The sequence below is a fragment of the Amblyomma americanum genome, chromosome 8 (genome assembly GCF_052857255.1).
Source record: "Amblyomma americanum isolate KBUSLIRL-KWMA chromosome 8, ASM5285725v1, whole genome shotgun sequence".
Lineage (NCBI taxonomy): Eukaryota > Metazoa > Arthropoda > Arachnida > Ixodida > Ixodidae > Amblyomma > Amblyomma americanum.
Genome location: NC_135504.1, coordinates 9029183 through 9043001, shown reverse-complemented (window position 1 = coordinate 9043001; position 13819 = coordinate 9029183). Strand labels below are relative to the sequence as shown.

The following is a 13819-nucleotide window of genomic DNA, read 5'->3' as shown; positions in this document are numbered from 1 at the left end:
TCACTGAGCCCACGATCAACCTGAACATTCATTGTTCTCTAAAATTTCAATATGCTTTGGTTACCATGTATAAGCCGACAAAATTATGCCGGAAATGACGGAAGGCCTTTCTCATGAAGCTGTCACCACGTCTACAGTATAGCCGGTTCATGCTATGGTTACTTGCGTAACAAGGGCATCAACTGTCATCGACCAGCGTGAGATGGACGCCTCGGCAACGTACGGGCTACATACGAGCGTTGTTGTAGTTGCCATAGTGACATGGCATATACCCACGACGAGCGATTGGCCAGGGTTCTGTGAGGAGGGCCAAAAGAAGAATAGCGTGCCAAGCAGTGCTTGAGAGAGATGAGAAAGAACGTGGTTTTCAAGAGCACGGCACGCGCTCGTGGGCCAGAAGAAGCAGGTCATCGTGTCGTGCGGCCGCACCGCTCTCCTCCCGACTGCACGATTTGCCGGCGACGAGAAGTAGTGACCGCTGGACAACACGCGACGACGTCATCCCATGCGGAGGGGTAGAAGCCGCCGGACGCCGTGCATGAGCCACGCCCTGGGCACTGCCCATGGCCGACGAGGACCTGCACGGAGACCTGGTGGTGCTCATCCTGATCTTCGTCGCCGCCGTGCTGCTGGCGGTCGTGGTGTGGCTGCTGATGCGCAAGTACCGCATGGAGCAGATGAAGAGCTTCGAGTGCACGCCGCCCAAGCTGGCCAGTCCCATCGCGACGCCGCTGTGGGATTCGTCGCTGTTGCTGGCCATGGACCAGCTTCGGCAGCAGCCGACGAGGACGGCCTCCATCCAGGAGCAGAGCGCCAGCGCCACCAGGTTCACGAGCACGGCCGCCGATACCAGCCAGGTACGGCGCTGAATTCGAGATATATTGCTGAAGGCAGTATTTGTGACTCTGTGGGACAGATCGCAGCGGCGTCGTACTCTACCAACTTTGACAACTGGTAGAAATTTCCGAAGCTTGTGTCTTGAATATAGACTGTGGGCAAGTCGAAGTAGGAGCGCATGTGGACAAATTATTTTCAACCTCAAGACCAAGCCTGCTTAGTCGGCCGTTTGATGAGCGCAGTCTAGTGGCGGAAGCGGCGTAGGTATCCAGATGTCCTTTTGGATCACGTGTGTTTGTGCGACAGGGGGAGGCGAGAGGGTGACTGTAGAGAGCTTGGCAGGGCTCTTCTTCTGGCTGTCCTTCGGGTTAGGCGTTAAGACGGCGAAGGTATATATGGTGCAGTAGTCAGAACCGCATAGATATAGGCAGTAATACGAACGTTGGGGGGATGCCAAGCGTAGACGAGACACAGTGTGGCCAGGAGACGGGCCAGCTGAGGCCCAGAAGCCGGTGTTGCATGAACTGCGAAGATCATTTGTTACTGATGAGGTTTCGCCACTATGAACCATGCAGACAAAACCAATATTCAAGTGCATATTAACGTAACTGTTAAAGACCCCGTTACGGAGAAAATCCAGTGTCGATGTCGGCGTCACCGGTGTCGGTTTAGCGTTGTGAGCGAAAAATAGGGTGGTGTAGGGTGGCCCAGATGGCCAACCCGGCTACCCCTTCTCTCCTTTCGTCCCAGCATTTTATTGCTACTACTATGTCCTCTCACGGTGAAAATGCTGTCGCTCCTAAATAAAATGGACGTGAATTCCCGTATAGAGTAAAACGAGTGGCCGATGACACATTCCGACTCCTGATGGGGCTTCAATTCTTCGCCGTAATCGCGGTTTGCGCCTGCAGGCGAATATGTCGAAGTCAGGAGCCGACGACAACGTGAAAGCGGCGCTGCTGGAGCCGAAAGATCAACCCCGCACGGTGCCCAGCGGGTCCACGGTCTTGCGAGACTCCAAGGGCACAGCAAAGCGGTCGGCCAAGTCCAAGGACACGGATGCGGGCAGAAAGAAAAACAGAAGATCCTCCACGGCCGTCCGCGAGAAGTCTCTTTCTGGTAAGGAAGCCCCCTGTAATTTTGAAAGTGGCTTCGTGCGAAAGCGCAAGTGGTCTCACAGAGTTCACTCTGCATACCGTTTGAGCACGGAGGTGACACCTTCCAAAAAAAGAAATATCCCACACGAGATGGAGGTTCCAGATTGCAGGAGGGACACTGTGCGCGCGAGAATAAAGAGACACCGCAGAAGATAACATAAAAAAGTTCCACATCTTCCTTTGAGGCGAAGTCCTCACAGCACTGCACCTGGTTTTCTGCATGCTGCCCATCTACACCTTATGATGACGCCCCTTCTTACACTCTATAGAAATGCACCTCTATGAGAGTAAAAAAGGACTAAGCTGTCCTCTAGCAGCATTCCCTTTATGAACGGGATTTTACTCCCTTTTATAAAAGGGTTGTACTAGACGACAGCTTACTCCCTTCTTACTTCTTTGTTTAGAGTATATGTGAGGCGGTACTAGCCCCGATCCCCTGACTGCACCGACAGTCTTGAGAGTTTTTACAATAGATGTAAAAGCGTTCATTTCGAAATTTTTCTGTCCCTTTTCAGGAGATTTAGACAGTCGGTTTCGAGGCATTGAAACGTTCACTGCCTGTTTACAAGAGTTATTAGAGCGGCAGCTGAAAACTTTTTGTTGACAGCGAATTAAGGCACACAAAATGTTTACTCTGTGTATGTTATAAGTGACTTTTCGGGACTAAACGAATTCGGGTTAATGATATCCTAGTGGAAATCAAGAGGAAGAAATGGGCTTGGGGAGGGCATGTAATGCGAATGCAAGATAACCGCTGGTACTTAAGCGTAACGGAGTGGATTCCAAGAGAACGCAAGCGCTGCAGGGGGCGGCAGGTTAGGTGGGCGGATGAGATTAAGAAATTTGCGGGGATATGGTGGGCGTAGCTGGCAAATTACAGGGATACTTGGAGAGACATGGGAGAGGCCTTTGCCCTGGAGTGCTTGTAGTCAGGCTGATGATGATGATGATGATGATGATGATGATGATGATGATGATGATGATGATGTCGTTGTCCAAGCAGGCCTGAGAAATGAGACGTCAAATGATAACCCGCCATTGCGCTAAATGTTTCTCATCCTATGTTTGGGTGATAAGCTGGACCGTTTTATTTCTTGGTTCGGAGGCCGAAAAGTTTTTGTTTATCTTTACTTTCTGCTCGACGTTCCATTTTGGCGTTTCAAAGTTTGTCTCCGACCGGATAAGCTTTCTTCCAACTCTCGACTTCAGGCTATGCCGTGTGTTGTCATGTGGCTCAAGTGCATGCTTGGGCTAAGGCGACCGCGTGCTCGGCACAGGTGTCCTTATGAGCGAGAAATCTTCTGGGGGAAAGGGTGGCACCAGGCACAGCTATCATTGACACTTCTTCACCAAGAGGATAGGCAGACACGGATAGCAACGACAAGCAGTCTGAAGCTAGTACTGTTTGTATGCATGTCACTCTCTGCTTTTAATACCGCCTCATTTTTCAGCTAAGTCGGAACTCGCATAGTAACCTTCTCGTGCCATAAGCTCATTATTGGGTGCTCTTGAGCAGCTTAACTGCCGTTACCATGACGTCTTGGCAATCGTTTGTAGTAACGCCGGAGAGGGCTCATAAATACTCCTCGCCATGCACGTTGGGCACTAAAAGGATAAACAGAAGAAACTAAAAGCATCCGTTGAAAAAGAAAATACTTTATGAGCAATTTTTAGAGAACTACTTCCGCCCACCTTAGCCAATAGAAGCAGCAGCTTCATTCAATGTGGTTATGCCACCAGAGAGTCCTGATCATTTTCTGCTTGTGTACAGAATAATTTCATGATGTCCGCGCGAGTGAAGGCAGCGCTCTATGTAGCGGTGTTAGGAGAGGTTTAGCGTAGCGCCATCCGCGACCCGCTACCGTGATCCGCTTCAGCGAGGCACCACTTCGCGTGCGTAGAATGCCATGAGGGCGCCAGATGGCGCCACGTTCCCGTCAGCTGCGTGCGCTCCTGCCACGTCGGGACCAACCAGCGCGCACGCAGTGGTTCCTCGCGGAAGCGGGTTGCGGTAGCTGAGCGAGTAGGCCGTTCTGCGTCTCGGCAATATTTGACGGGTTCACTGCTGCCGGCCGCAAAGTCAGTTGACCAGCCCGAAAGGTAAAAAAATCTAAGTGCATGCACTGGTCCTTGAATACTGCAAATAATAAGTAGTGCCGTCCCGGACGGTATGCAGGCTTAAAAGTTGGAAGCATAGACGTCTGGCGTTTGGCACATTTCTTGCAGTATTGTTTCGTGTTGTGCTACCCTGAGCCGCGGCCACGTCAGTGTGTCTACACCAAGGTCTTGGTGAATTAATTTGTCTGCATGCACCGAACATTATTGGATATTTAGGGGTACGGTTTGTACATAACACGTACGCTGAGCGTTGGGCTTCATAACTGTACTTCAGGCTGCGAGCAAATGCTCAGTACGCTAATATTGCGTACCTTAATAATAATCATAAATCAGTATTAACGCGCCGTACCGGCTATGGAACAGTTGGAACGTTGGGAAGGTACTCGGCAGTAGCACTGGCTGACTTGCAGCGGTGTGCGCGTTGTTCATACAATAAAATTTTCAGCCAGTACAAGGGTCGTCCTCTAACTAATCGTATCTTCATGGACATAAGACGCTGTGGAACGGAAAAAGTGAACATTTCCTGATCACTCAATAGATTACATTAGCAACAATAATATTTACCTTCTTCAGCTCCAACGAAGCGCAGGTCGAAGCACCGTCGTCCGGAGCCATTCTCGCCCGAAGTGTTCAAGACTGCGCCGGCCGACAAGCTGTCGGTGGCAACAGCTCCATCTCCGCCCCACAAGGAGTCAGCAAAGACAAGAGCGACTCTTGGCACTGCTTTCACCACTGCGGTTTCACCTCCTGCCGCTCCTGCGTCGCCTACAGGCGCAGGTGTCAGGAGGAACCCTGCTACCGCTGCGGGAAATGCTGCGCAGGTAAATACCATCATGCTGCATGAATCTCCTGGCATACCGGAATGCTGGTATGAAAAACTTGGGGAGCACTGCAGTCTGCCGCATTGGAAAATTGAGAAAGCATTTGCGTTTGAACATCAGGAACTTTCTTTTTGCAAGACATCGTTGCCATGTGGCACTTATCACGTGACCCTTGGATGACGTCAGCTTTTTTGCAAGTCTTCGTTGTCTAACATTCGTGTAAATCCCCAATACCGTCGCACACAGCACAACACGTTCACTTCAAAACCAACGACCCTTCATTGCATATGCGTTGCGTGCCCGCCTGGCACTCAGAGGTTCTAAGTTCGAACACCTGTGCCGGAGATTTTTTTTTCGAATGAGGTTTTGTGACAGGTACCAGTACCCGTGGACACATTCTGTGGACAACTTCCGGTGATGGGTTTTCTTTCGCATGAGGCATATAATGCTTTCGCATTAATAACGACGTGCTGGTACCATTGATGACATGTTGGTATCGTTATCCTCCCGGGAGGAGAGTACTTTAGGACAACTCTTGGGACATGCGGTTGTGCGCTGCTGACGCTGAAACTAACGACGCGCACGTATGCCGGCATGCAGTCAGCAATGTCCTGGTGATGTGGTACCAGTAACGCTGGCTGGTACCAACTACAAGCTGGCAACACAATGCCCTTTCCAGCAGTGGCGGCCTTAAGGGCTTGTAGGCGTTCTTTGCATAGGGGCGGCTCACTTTGGTCCAGGTATTTCTTGAACATTTTTTACCTAGAGGACTCTGGGTTTCCTGAGAAAAACATAACATTTGTGGCAGAAAAGCTACTGAAAGAAGTGAGGACAGGGCAGTGACAAAACCGCGAAGATCCGCGCCGACGAACTCGACTTGTGGTCATGCCATATGTGCACAATGTGCCGCAGCGTCTAAAAAAGACGGCAAAAAAGTGGGGCGTCGATCTTGCATTGACTGACCCGAAAACGCGTGTGCGCTTGTGCCCAGTCGTGAACGGCGCGGCAAGGCAGACAAGTTGCACTACGAGCCACCGAACGCAGTTCATCCCTTGCAAAGTCAGTGTCGTGTACAGAATCCCGCTCACATGTGGCAAGTCATACATTGGGGAGTCTGGTCGATGCCTAAATGATCGGCTTAGAGCACCGCTTGGCAGCGGTATCCTTATCGGCTGGGGGGAATCTCGCTGATCACTGTAAACGGTGTGTTATCAACCATATCCTGACGGCCCTGATCCTATACCTTGCACTCCTACCTTCCAGGAAACTAGCATGCTATCCAAGATAAATTCGCAATCGGAGCGGGAAATTTTTTGAAGCCCTATGCATTGATATCGAAGGAACAAATTGTGTCAGCACTCCTTCTGTCTATCTCTCCGAAAAATATATATCGTCCCGGAAGTCTGGCACTACTACCTCGCGTGTGTGATTTTCAACACCTTGAGAAGATTTATAAGCCATGTCTTTGTTCAATAAACGGCAGTTGTAGACTAGTGTCTGTCCTGTGCGTATGAGTTACTCTGTCCTCGTGTCGAAACAAGCGCTAGCAAATATGACTGTGAATAATTTCCAACTAGCCCAAATTTTCGCTTTAATTTGAATTCGACGCCACGTCTAGGCTTTCTCTGAGGTGAAGTGCCTATGTAGTGGTGGATAAATTCGCTTGTCGAGCCGCTGGTTCTCAAGGCGGTCCGAATACGTGGGGGATAGGGGGCAAGGTGTGGGGTAGGCCCCTCCAATCGGTTGTTAAGGTCGCGAGCAAAAACGTTAACGCTCTCGTTTCCTTTAAGGACCTTGCGGCCTGGGGTCCACGTGATGCGATGGTGGAGCCCAAGATGATTGCTGCTCAAGCGGAAAATGTGCCGAAAAAAAAGCACTGATGTTATCCATATATCTGATACCCAGTGCCACTGCAGGGGCATCTGCTTTGACATGGGCCCTCAGAAATTAACTTTTGTTTTCTTCTTGATGGCGGACTTCTGACTTCACTCTTTGAGCTCATCCTTTTTACTCGCAGTGAGGCTCTAGCCAAGGTGAGAGTTTCGTCGCCTATACTTTCCTTACAACGTCGCCTTCCCTCTACAGCGCCTTAGAACAAGAGACGCAAAACGTATCTAGACTGACGTGCTTATGATACATTCACGGCTCACTCATGCACTATCGTTGCTACTGCTGAGTCCCTTTAGTACTTTGTAGTCGAAAAACCTTGACACAGTAAATGGGCTAAATTTGCTTGCCTCTTGACTCCTTTTGCCTCTTGAGTTATTTCAAGCACACAAAAAAAAACTGCCATGCATTTGACTGAACTCTGCGTGCAGGATGGACAGTCCTAGCTGCCATACGCCCTCCATTACTATGTAAGCCGCTGCGGTGGCTCAGTGGTTAGGGCGCTCGGCTGCTGGCCCGAAAGACGCGGGTTCGATACAGGCCGCGGCGGTCGAATTTCGATGGTGGTGAAATTCCAGAGGCCCGTGTACTCTGCGATGTCAGTGCACGTTTAAGAACCGCAGGTGGTCGAAATTTCCGGAGCCCTTCACTACGGCGTCCCTCGTAGCCTGAGTCGCTTTGAGACGTTAAACCGTCATAAACCATCGTTATGTGTCGAGTTCCCTGGCAGACGTCGAGGAAGGTCGTTGTGTCAAACCCTCAGCTCGGTGAGCTCGCCTGGCTGGCTGGTTAAACATAGCAAGCTAGGATCACCGCCCCCCCCCCCCCTCCCGCATCCAAATTCTCACAAGGTTCAGATTAGGCCGAATGTGTTTTACTGCTTCAGCAGTATAGTACTCTTTCGGCCAAATTCCGCTTTGTACGGGTGCGAAGCCTCCACCCCGACGGAGAAAGCACCCTCCGGTGCACCCCCGGGCACCCGCCGCAGCCTCTACAGAACTCCATTTCCAACATCCATAAGGCCTCCGTTCACCAACCGCCTACCCCCCACACCAATCTCCTCCACACTGCAGAAGCCTCTACCCAACAGAATCCTAGGCAGCAGCGCAAGGAAAAAGTGGCGCTGAAATCAAATTAGCAATGAGAAGGAAGACAGCGTAAAAGCGAAATGAACATTTAATACCGCTAATGCAGATTATCCCATTAAACCGTATGGTCGCCTAGGAAATTTTCTTTTTTTCTTTTTGCTACGAACGTTGACGCACTACGAATATAACTCGAACTACAACGGAAAACATCCCAATCGAATTTCAAAACAGCTATGACACCCACAGAGGAAGAGTTGACATCACGGCAGATGGAGACTAGACACACTCTGTTCTTGTGAGTCAAAGTGTTACGAACCACAAACTACCCCAGCTTTCGACGTTTAGTTCCAGTCCTCACCTCTTGGTCTCTCGGCAACTCTCAATGTTTTTATTTTTATTTCTGCATCCACTCTGGAACCCTTGCAGATGGCGGCCTGTTCTGCGAATTGCATGCCCTGTTCATGTTCATTTCCTCTTCATAATTCGAAGCAATACATCCTTAACTTGCGACTACTAACTGCTTCACTGCTTCCTCTTTCCACTGGTGCCACAGCTCTATTTCTTTTCCAGTGCTTCGCGCGCCTCATTTCTCGTCTTTTCCTCCTATACGATGTTTCTAGGCTCTTTAGCGTGTACTGGCAAGATTATCGCTGCAAACTTTAAGACCGTATTGCGGTGCGTACCATTATTATGCGCCCAAGCTGACACTTTTGCCCGTAGTTTCTGTTGAATGAACACTGCTGCTATCTAAACCAAGCGTCATACCACCTCACCGCAGGACCACCCCCGAAAGACCTCCCCTGACGAGGAGCTGTCACCAGTGTCCGCCGCCGCCGCCAGCGCGCGCCAGGCTACGACATCACCTGAAGCCGGAGAGGAAGAAAATTTCTCCCCAAGACTCCCAAGTCTTTGACCAGCGACAAGACGCATGCACGACTATGCCAAGCGCGATGCATGGACTCCGCCTGGACAGAGCTTACCCGGCACTTTTGTTATGCTTTTTTCATTCTCTATTCTTGGTTTTCTACAGTTAGTTCTTCTTCAACATAGCGTACAGATATAATGCACACACGCATAAGTAAATGTGCAGATGACGTTCATAAAATATCTCATCTCTAAACTCAAAGATCGCTCTTGATTTTTAAAGTTATGTTGATCTACCGACCGAAATGTCTCTAAAGAGCGCACACTTGAGGAGCGCAAGAGGTTATCGAGTGTAATTAAATATCGAATTCCCGGCCGTGGAGTCCATTTTCTTTACGTCTTTAGCGTCAGAAAAGAACTATAGGCAAGATGCGGACCCTAGGGTTGGCTTCTGAGTCGTGTAGTAGGGCAGCTGCGACACATCAAAACTGAGCAATCTCCCGAGTGGGAAGAATACTATCATTCTGACTTTTCTTAGCTTTTCCAGCTTCAGAGGTAGCGTAAATGTCCGACCGTAGAGCTAAAAACAAGCGCTATGGCCTGAAGACGTAAGAGCAAGGCACTTATTGTGATTTCTGAGTTCCTTGCACCACGCCTGCCAGCGGAAAGCCTCACGCAGCGGCTCTTCAATGTCCTCTGCATTAAAAATGTGATAAGTGGTGCGAGCAGGAAGAGGTTCACAGCGCACTTAGATCGCAGCGGACTCTGGTTACAAACAGGACGCACCACCTGCCGAGCTCCGGCTGCACAGTTTCGTTCTCTCCATGGTACAGCCCAGCAGATGGACAGATTAGATTGAATTGGATTAGACGATATGGCCACAGCCTTTGTGTCGCAGTAGGACACGTTTTGGGGCAAGTTGGTGCATGGCTTGACTAGATAAAGCGCACAAAAGACAGCACATAGACAAAGAATAACACGAGAGAGGCGCTACTTTCGACTGTATATTGAATTCAGGACCTGCTTATTTATAGACAAGAAGGAGGCGTGGTGGAAGGGGAGCCAATACAACAAACATTGTAAATGGCACGTGTGACAACAGGGACAACGCGATGGACGGTACAAAAGTGAATCAATGCTTTTGAAACTTATCTGAAAGCACACTTTCATACTTATGAATGACAAGCGATGGGGTACTAACACAGGCACTCCCGCTTTTTCTAATCTGGTGGGGTTCTAGTAATTCACGGGCAGCCTTAGCTTTGCTTTTGCGTAAAATAATAGTATCTTTGAGCTTCACAAATTCTCTGCTCTGCTTTACCGCAGCCTTTGCAATGATGCGGCAAATGTGATCCGGTACCCTTTCCTAGCGAACGCTTGTGTTCAAATAGAGGTTCATAAATAAATAGGCCCGTCTGGCCGATCTACACCTTTCCACACGTAAGCGAGAGGCTTTAGGCTACCCCCACAACACATTTCACAAAAGGGTCTCCATGCTTTGTTTCGCATTATGTTACTTCTGCGTTATCAGTTTCAATCTTGCGACTCAGCGATGCAAGTTTTCTGGTTGCAGAGAAGACCACAGGAACTTTGCATTCCACACCTACATGCTTCAGATCATGAGCCACTTTGTGGGAGTACGGAATCGTCACTGCTTTGATTTTCTTTTCAGAAACTTCACCCTCCTCGCTCTTTCTTTCTCTTTCTTTTTTTTACCTCTTTCAGCAACGCTTCCATGACAGAATTTAAAACCTGGGAAGGAAAGACTGCCTGCTTAAGCTTTTGGATCTGTGCGTCAAATTTTTCCTCTACTTTATGACTGCATGATTTCTTTAGAGCGGATTCAAGGCACATGGTGGCAATGGCACGTTTTACAGTTTTCGAGTGCATCGAATTGTACGGCACAATTACTTACGGGCACGAGGACGATACATCCAGCAAACACCTCCGTCAGTAATGGTTATGTCAATATCTAAAAACTTTAGCGGGTTTTCTTTCGCCAGTTCGTAAGAGAATTCCAGATTCTTGGTATGTTGTTTAAAATCAGATAAAATTTCCTGCACAGTTTGCGAGTAAGTCAAGAGAGATTGTTTAGTCAATATAATTTAAAAATCGACAACGTACCCTAAGCTCCTGAGTACTTTGCCTACGCCAAAATCCTATAATAAGGTTCTGTCAGTCGTTTGGGCATCATCAGTGTCAAGCCTTGTAAAGGAAAAATTTCGTTGGAGGCACTTATATATGCCTTAAGTGCAGGAAGGCGAAATCTGTTTGCGACTCATTGCACTGATTTAATTTGAATTTGCCGCGCTAGAATTCATTATCATTCAATATCATTACTGTATACAAATCTTAACTAAACCCTACACCACCCCCACAGCTGTGTCGTAGTGATTAAGATAGCTCCGCTTACGCCTGGGAGGTAGCATGTGGGTTGGGATTCTGTGCAGGGCCACATGCGATGCACTCCAGGTTGGCATTCCACCCTACCGAAAGACTGTGACGGTAACTGGACACTTGCACCCTCGCCGGGTTGCGGGTTGTGTGCGGTCCTCCTCTATCTGAAGCAACCATTCTTCAGCGGTTTTTCTCCTAACCTTTTCAGTTCGCGAGTTAACACTTCCGGCACGTGTCAAGGTCCCAAGTTGACAGGTCCGGTTGTGATCACGTGACAAGGTAACGTGACCTAGGTGGCATTGTAACGAATGGGCATGGTCACGTGACCTAGAATGTAACGGACAGGCACGGTCATGTGACCTAGGGTGTAAAAGACGGACACGGTTACGTGACCAAGGATGTAACGGATGGACGCGATCATTAGCCATTAAAGGCTTTCGCCTTAATATAAAATCAACGACAAAAAATGTATAGGCTGTCAATTGTATTGATGTGTTGGAAATGTGATAGCATTTTTCTTTCACTTCGCAATCAATTCAAATTGTTATTCTGTTCTAATTCTAATTTCGTTGTCTTTTACTTATGATTCTATTCCAAAGCTATTCTATTCTAATTCTGATTCTATTCTTGGTTCATTTTCATTCGCTATCGCTTCTTTTATTCTGAGTCATTCTTAGACCGGCCTCTCCTTACCCTAAGAATAGAGAGGAGAATTTCTCTCTCTCTTCATCTGAAAGCTGCCAACATCGGCAGGTGTAAGAGGACCCCAAAACAAGACCTGCAATGATGGGCAGGTGGACAGACGCCGATGCCGGACAGTTTTCGCCTCCATGGCCATAGTAGGTAGGTTGAGGGTAGGTTAGTATGTAGGTAGGCTGGAGGGAGGGTAGTTAGGAAGGCAGGCAGTCCGGCGGTCTACCAGAACATATTGAGGCGGAAGCGTTTAATGGCTCATACTCACGGTGTCCGTCCGTCCGTCCGTGACACTCTTCAACTCAAGAAAAAAAAAAAATCTTTGTGCACGATGGGATTCGAACCACCATCCTTCCGTTCCGCAGCTGAACGTGCTAACGATTACGTTGCTTCCTTTTATTTTCTTTAGTGCATGGAAATAGTGCTGAAAAGAAAAGTCTAAGCACGCTTACGTCACAAAACACCAGGCCACCTTACCCCTGCATGAACCCTCCTTCCAAAACATCAAAAGTCTGGGAGGCACACACATGCATCCAGATAGGGGAGCCAGCTAGGCGGCTCTTTCAGGGCAGCGTATACTCCCCGCACCAAAGCGCATTTATTGTTCATGAAACAAAGATTTCGACGGCCGTGGTTATTCGGCTCTACCAGAGACTAAATAGTCCCAGCAACATAAATACATCATATGGCACAGCACTGTCCTTTTCCACGGGCAAAAAACGAATATTGTACGGTATGATGTCAATGTCCTCCTTAATTGCTCGTTGTAAAATGTCCCAGAAGAAGATAGCATCAAAGTACAAAACAAAACAGTGGTCAGTTGTCTCTGGTGTATTGCACAGGCGACAATTCACCATCCATGGCGCAAGCATCCCCTTAGCATGAAGCCATGCCTTCACAGGCAGCGTTGACGTGTGCAGCTTAAAAAAGAATGTTTTCGCGGAAGAAGAAATGCACATTCGCCTAACACGTTTTAAAACAGTGGTGTCAAGGAACTCCGCTACTTCCTGAACGCTACTTCCTGAGAATGCATATGTAGTTCTCCTTGTCTAGGACTCTGTAGAGAGTTTGCGGAAAGGCGTCGAATCACACAGATGCCTCCCAAACACCCTCCAGTGTCTCCAGCATTTAAGGTTCGCAATTCTGTACTTAACACCTTAACCACACATCAGTTACACAAGCAGCAACACCGCGCTAAAGGCTTTCGCCTCCCCACATTTTACGTCAACAAAGTGCCCCGGAATTTTTCGTATTTGCTACACTGCTCGGTCATTCTGCACAAGAATTTTCTCTTCTTTTTTCGTGCCAAAAATTACCAATACGCAAATCACTACCATCTTCAGAGGGCGTGCGTTACATTTTAGGCTGCATTTCTTAATGCATTAGAGTCGAATTCGCCATTTATAGAAACCTGCGAGAGAAGTGACTTCTGCAGTTGGGGGTCTGTACTGATGAGAAAACGAAATTACGCTCAATTAACATCACGTAAATGATTTATTGCCTTTCTTGGTTGCGTGCTATTTATTAGATTGCATATGTTTTCTAGGCAATATCGCCGATTGGAAAGTCATCACATGAGCTGGGAGGCGAAGCCAGAAGGGGGGCACCATACTGATGAGAGGTCGGAATTACGCGTCCCGGCTTGTGTACCAGGGGTCTTGTTGCCCTTGAGTTCACCGTTTTCAGACTCCTGCAGGCTATACATGCGGGGAAGTGGCACAGTTGACAGCAGGAAACAAAAAAGAAGGCCGAAGTGTCCACGCGCACTGCGCTCGAGCGTATTCGAAGAAGCTTAACGAAGGCCGCTTTTTCTCGTACTTCTCCAAGAAGAATGTCGGCTAGCTCGCAGACACGCCCACCGTCATTGCTGATTTCTGGATGTTCGCGATACAGTACCAAGGCCTAGAGGTACAACCTCCACTAGAACAAGTCGCCAACGAGCACCGTTCCCGCAACC

General features: G+C 48.6%; 1 protein-coding gene across 1 annotated transcript; it reads left to right on the top strand.

The window, feature by feature from the left end:
• The first annotated feature begins 563 nt into the window (after positions 1-563).
• Positions 564-8821, top strand: LOC144101702 (uncharacterized). The gene is made up of 5 exons (XM_077634836.1): positions 564-857; positions 1749-1956; positions 4686-4980; positions 6951-6966; positions 8687-8821. Exons 1-5 carry the CDS (start codon positions 564-566, stop codon positions 8819-8821), a joined length of 948 nt encoding a protein of 315 aa, XP_077490962.1.
• The last annotated feature ends 4998 nt before the right edge of the window (positions 8822-13819 follow it).

What these genes read in the sequence shown, in the direction of transcription:
- LOC144101702 (XM_077634836.1), top strand. Translation starts at nt 564, where the DNA reads ATGGCCGACGAGGACCTGCACGGAGACCTGGTGGTGCTCATCCTGATC. An exon ending in CGGCCGCCGATACCAGCCAG is followed by an intron (nt 858 to 1,748) that starts GTACGGCGCTGA and finishes TTGCGCCTGCAG; the next exon opens with GCGAATATGTCGAAGTCAGG. An exon ending in CCGCGAGAAGTCTCTTTCTG is followed by an intron (nt 1,957 to 4,685) that starts GTAAGGAAGCCC and finishes TACCTTCTTCAG; the next exon opens with CTCCAACGAAGCGCAGGTCG.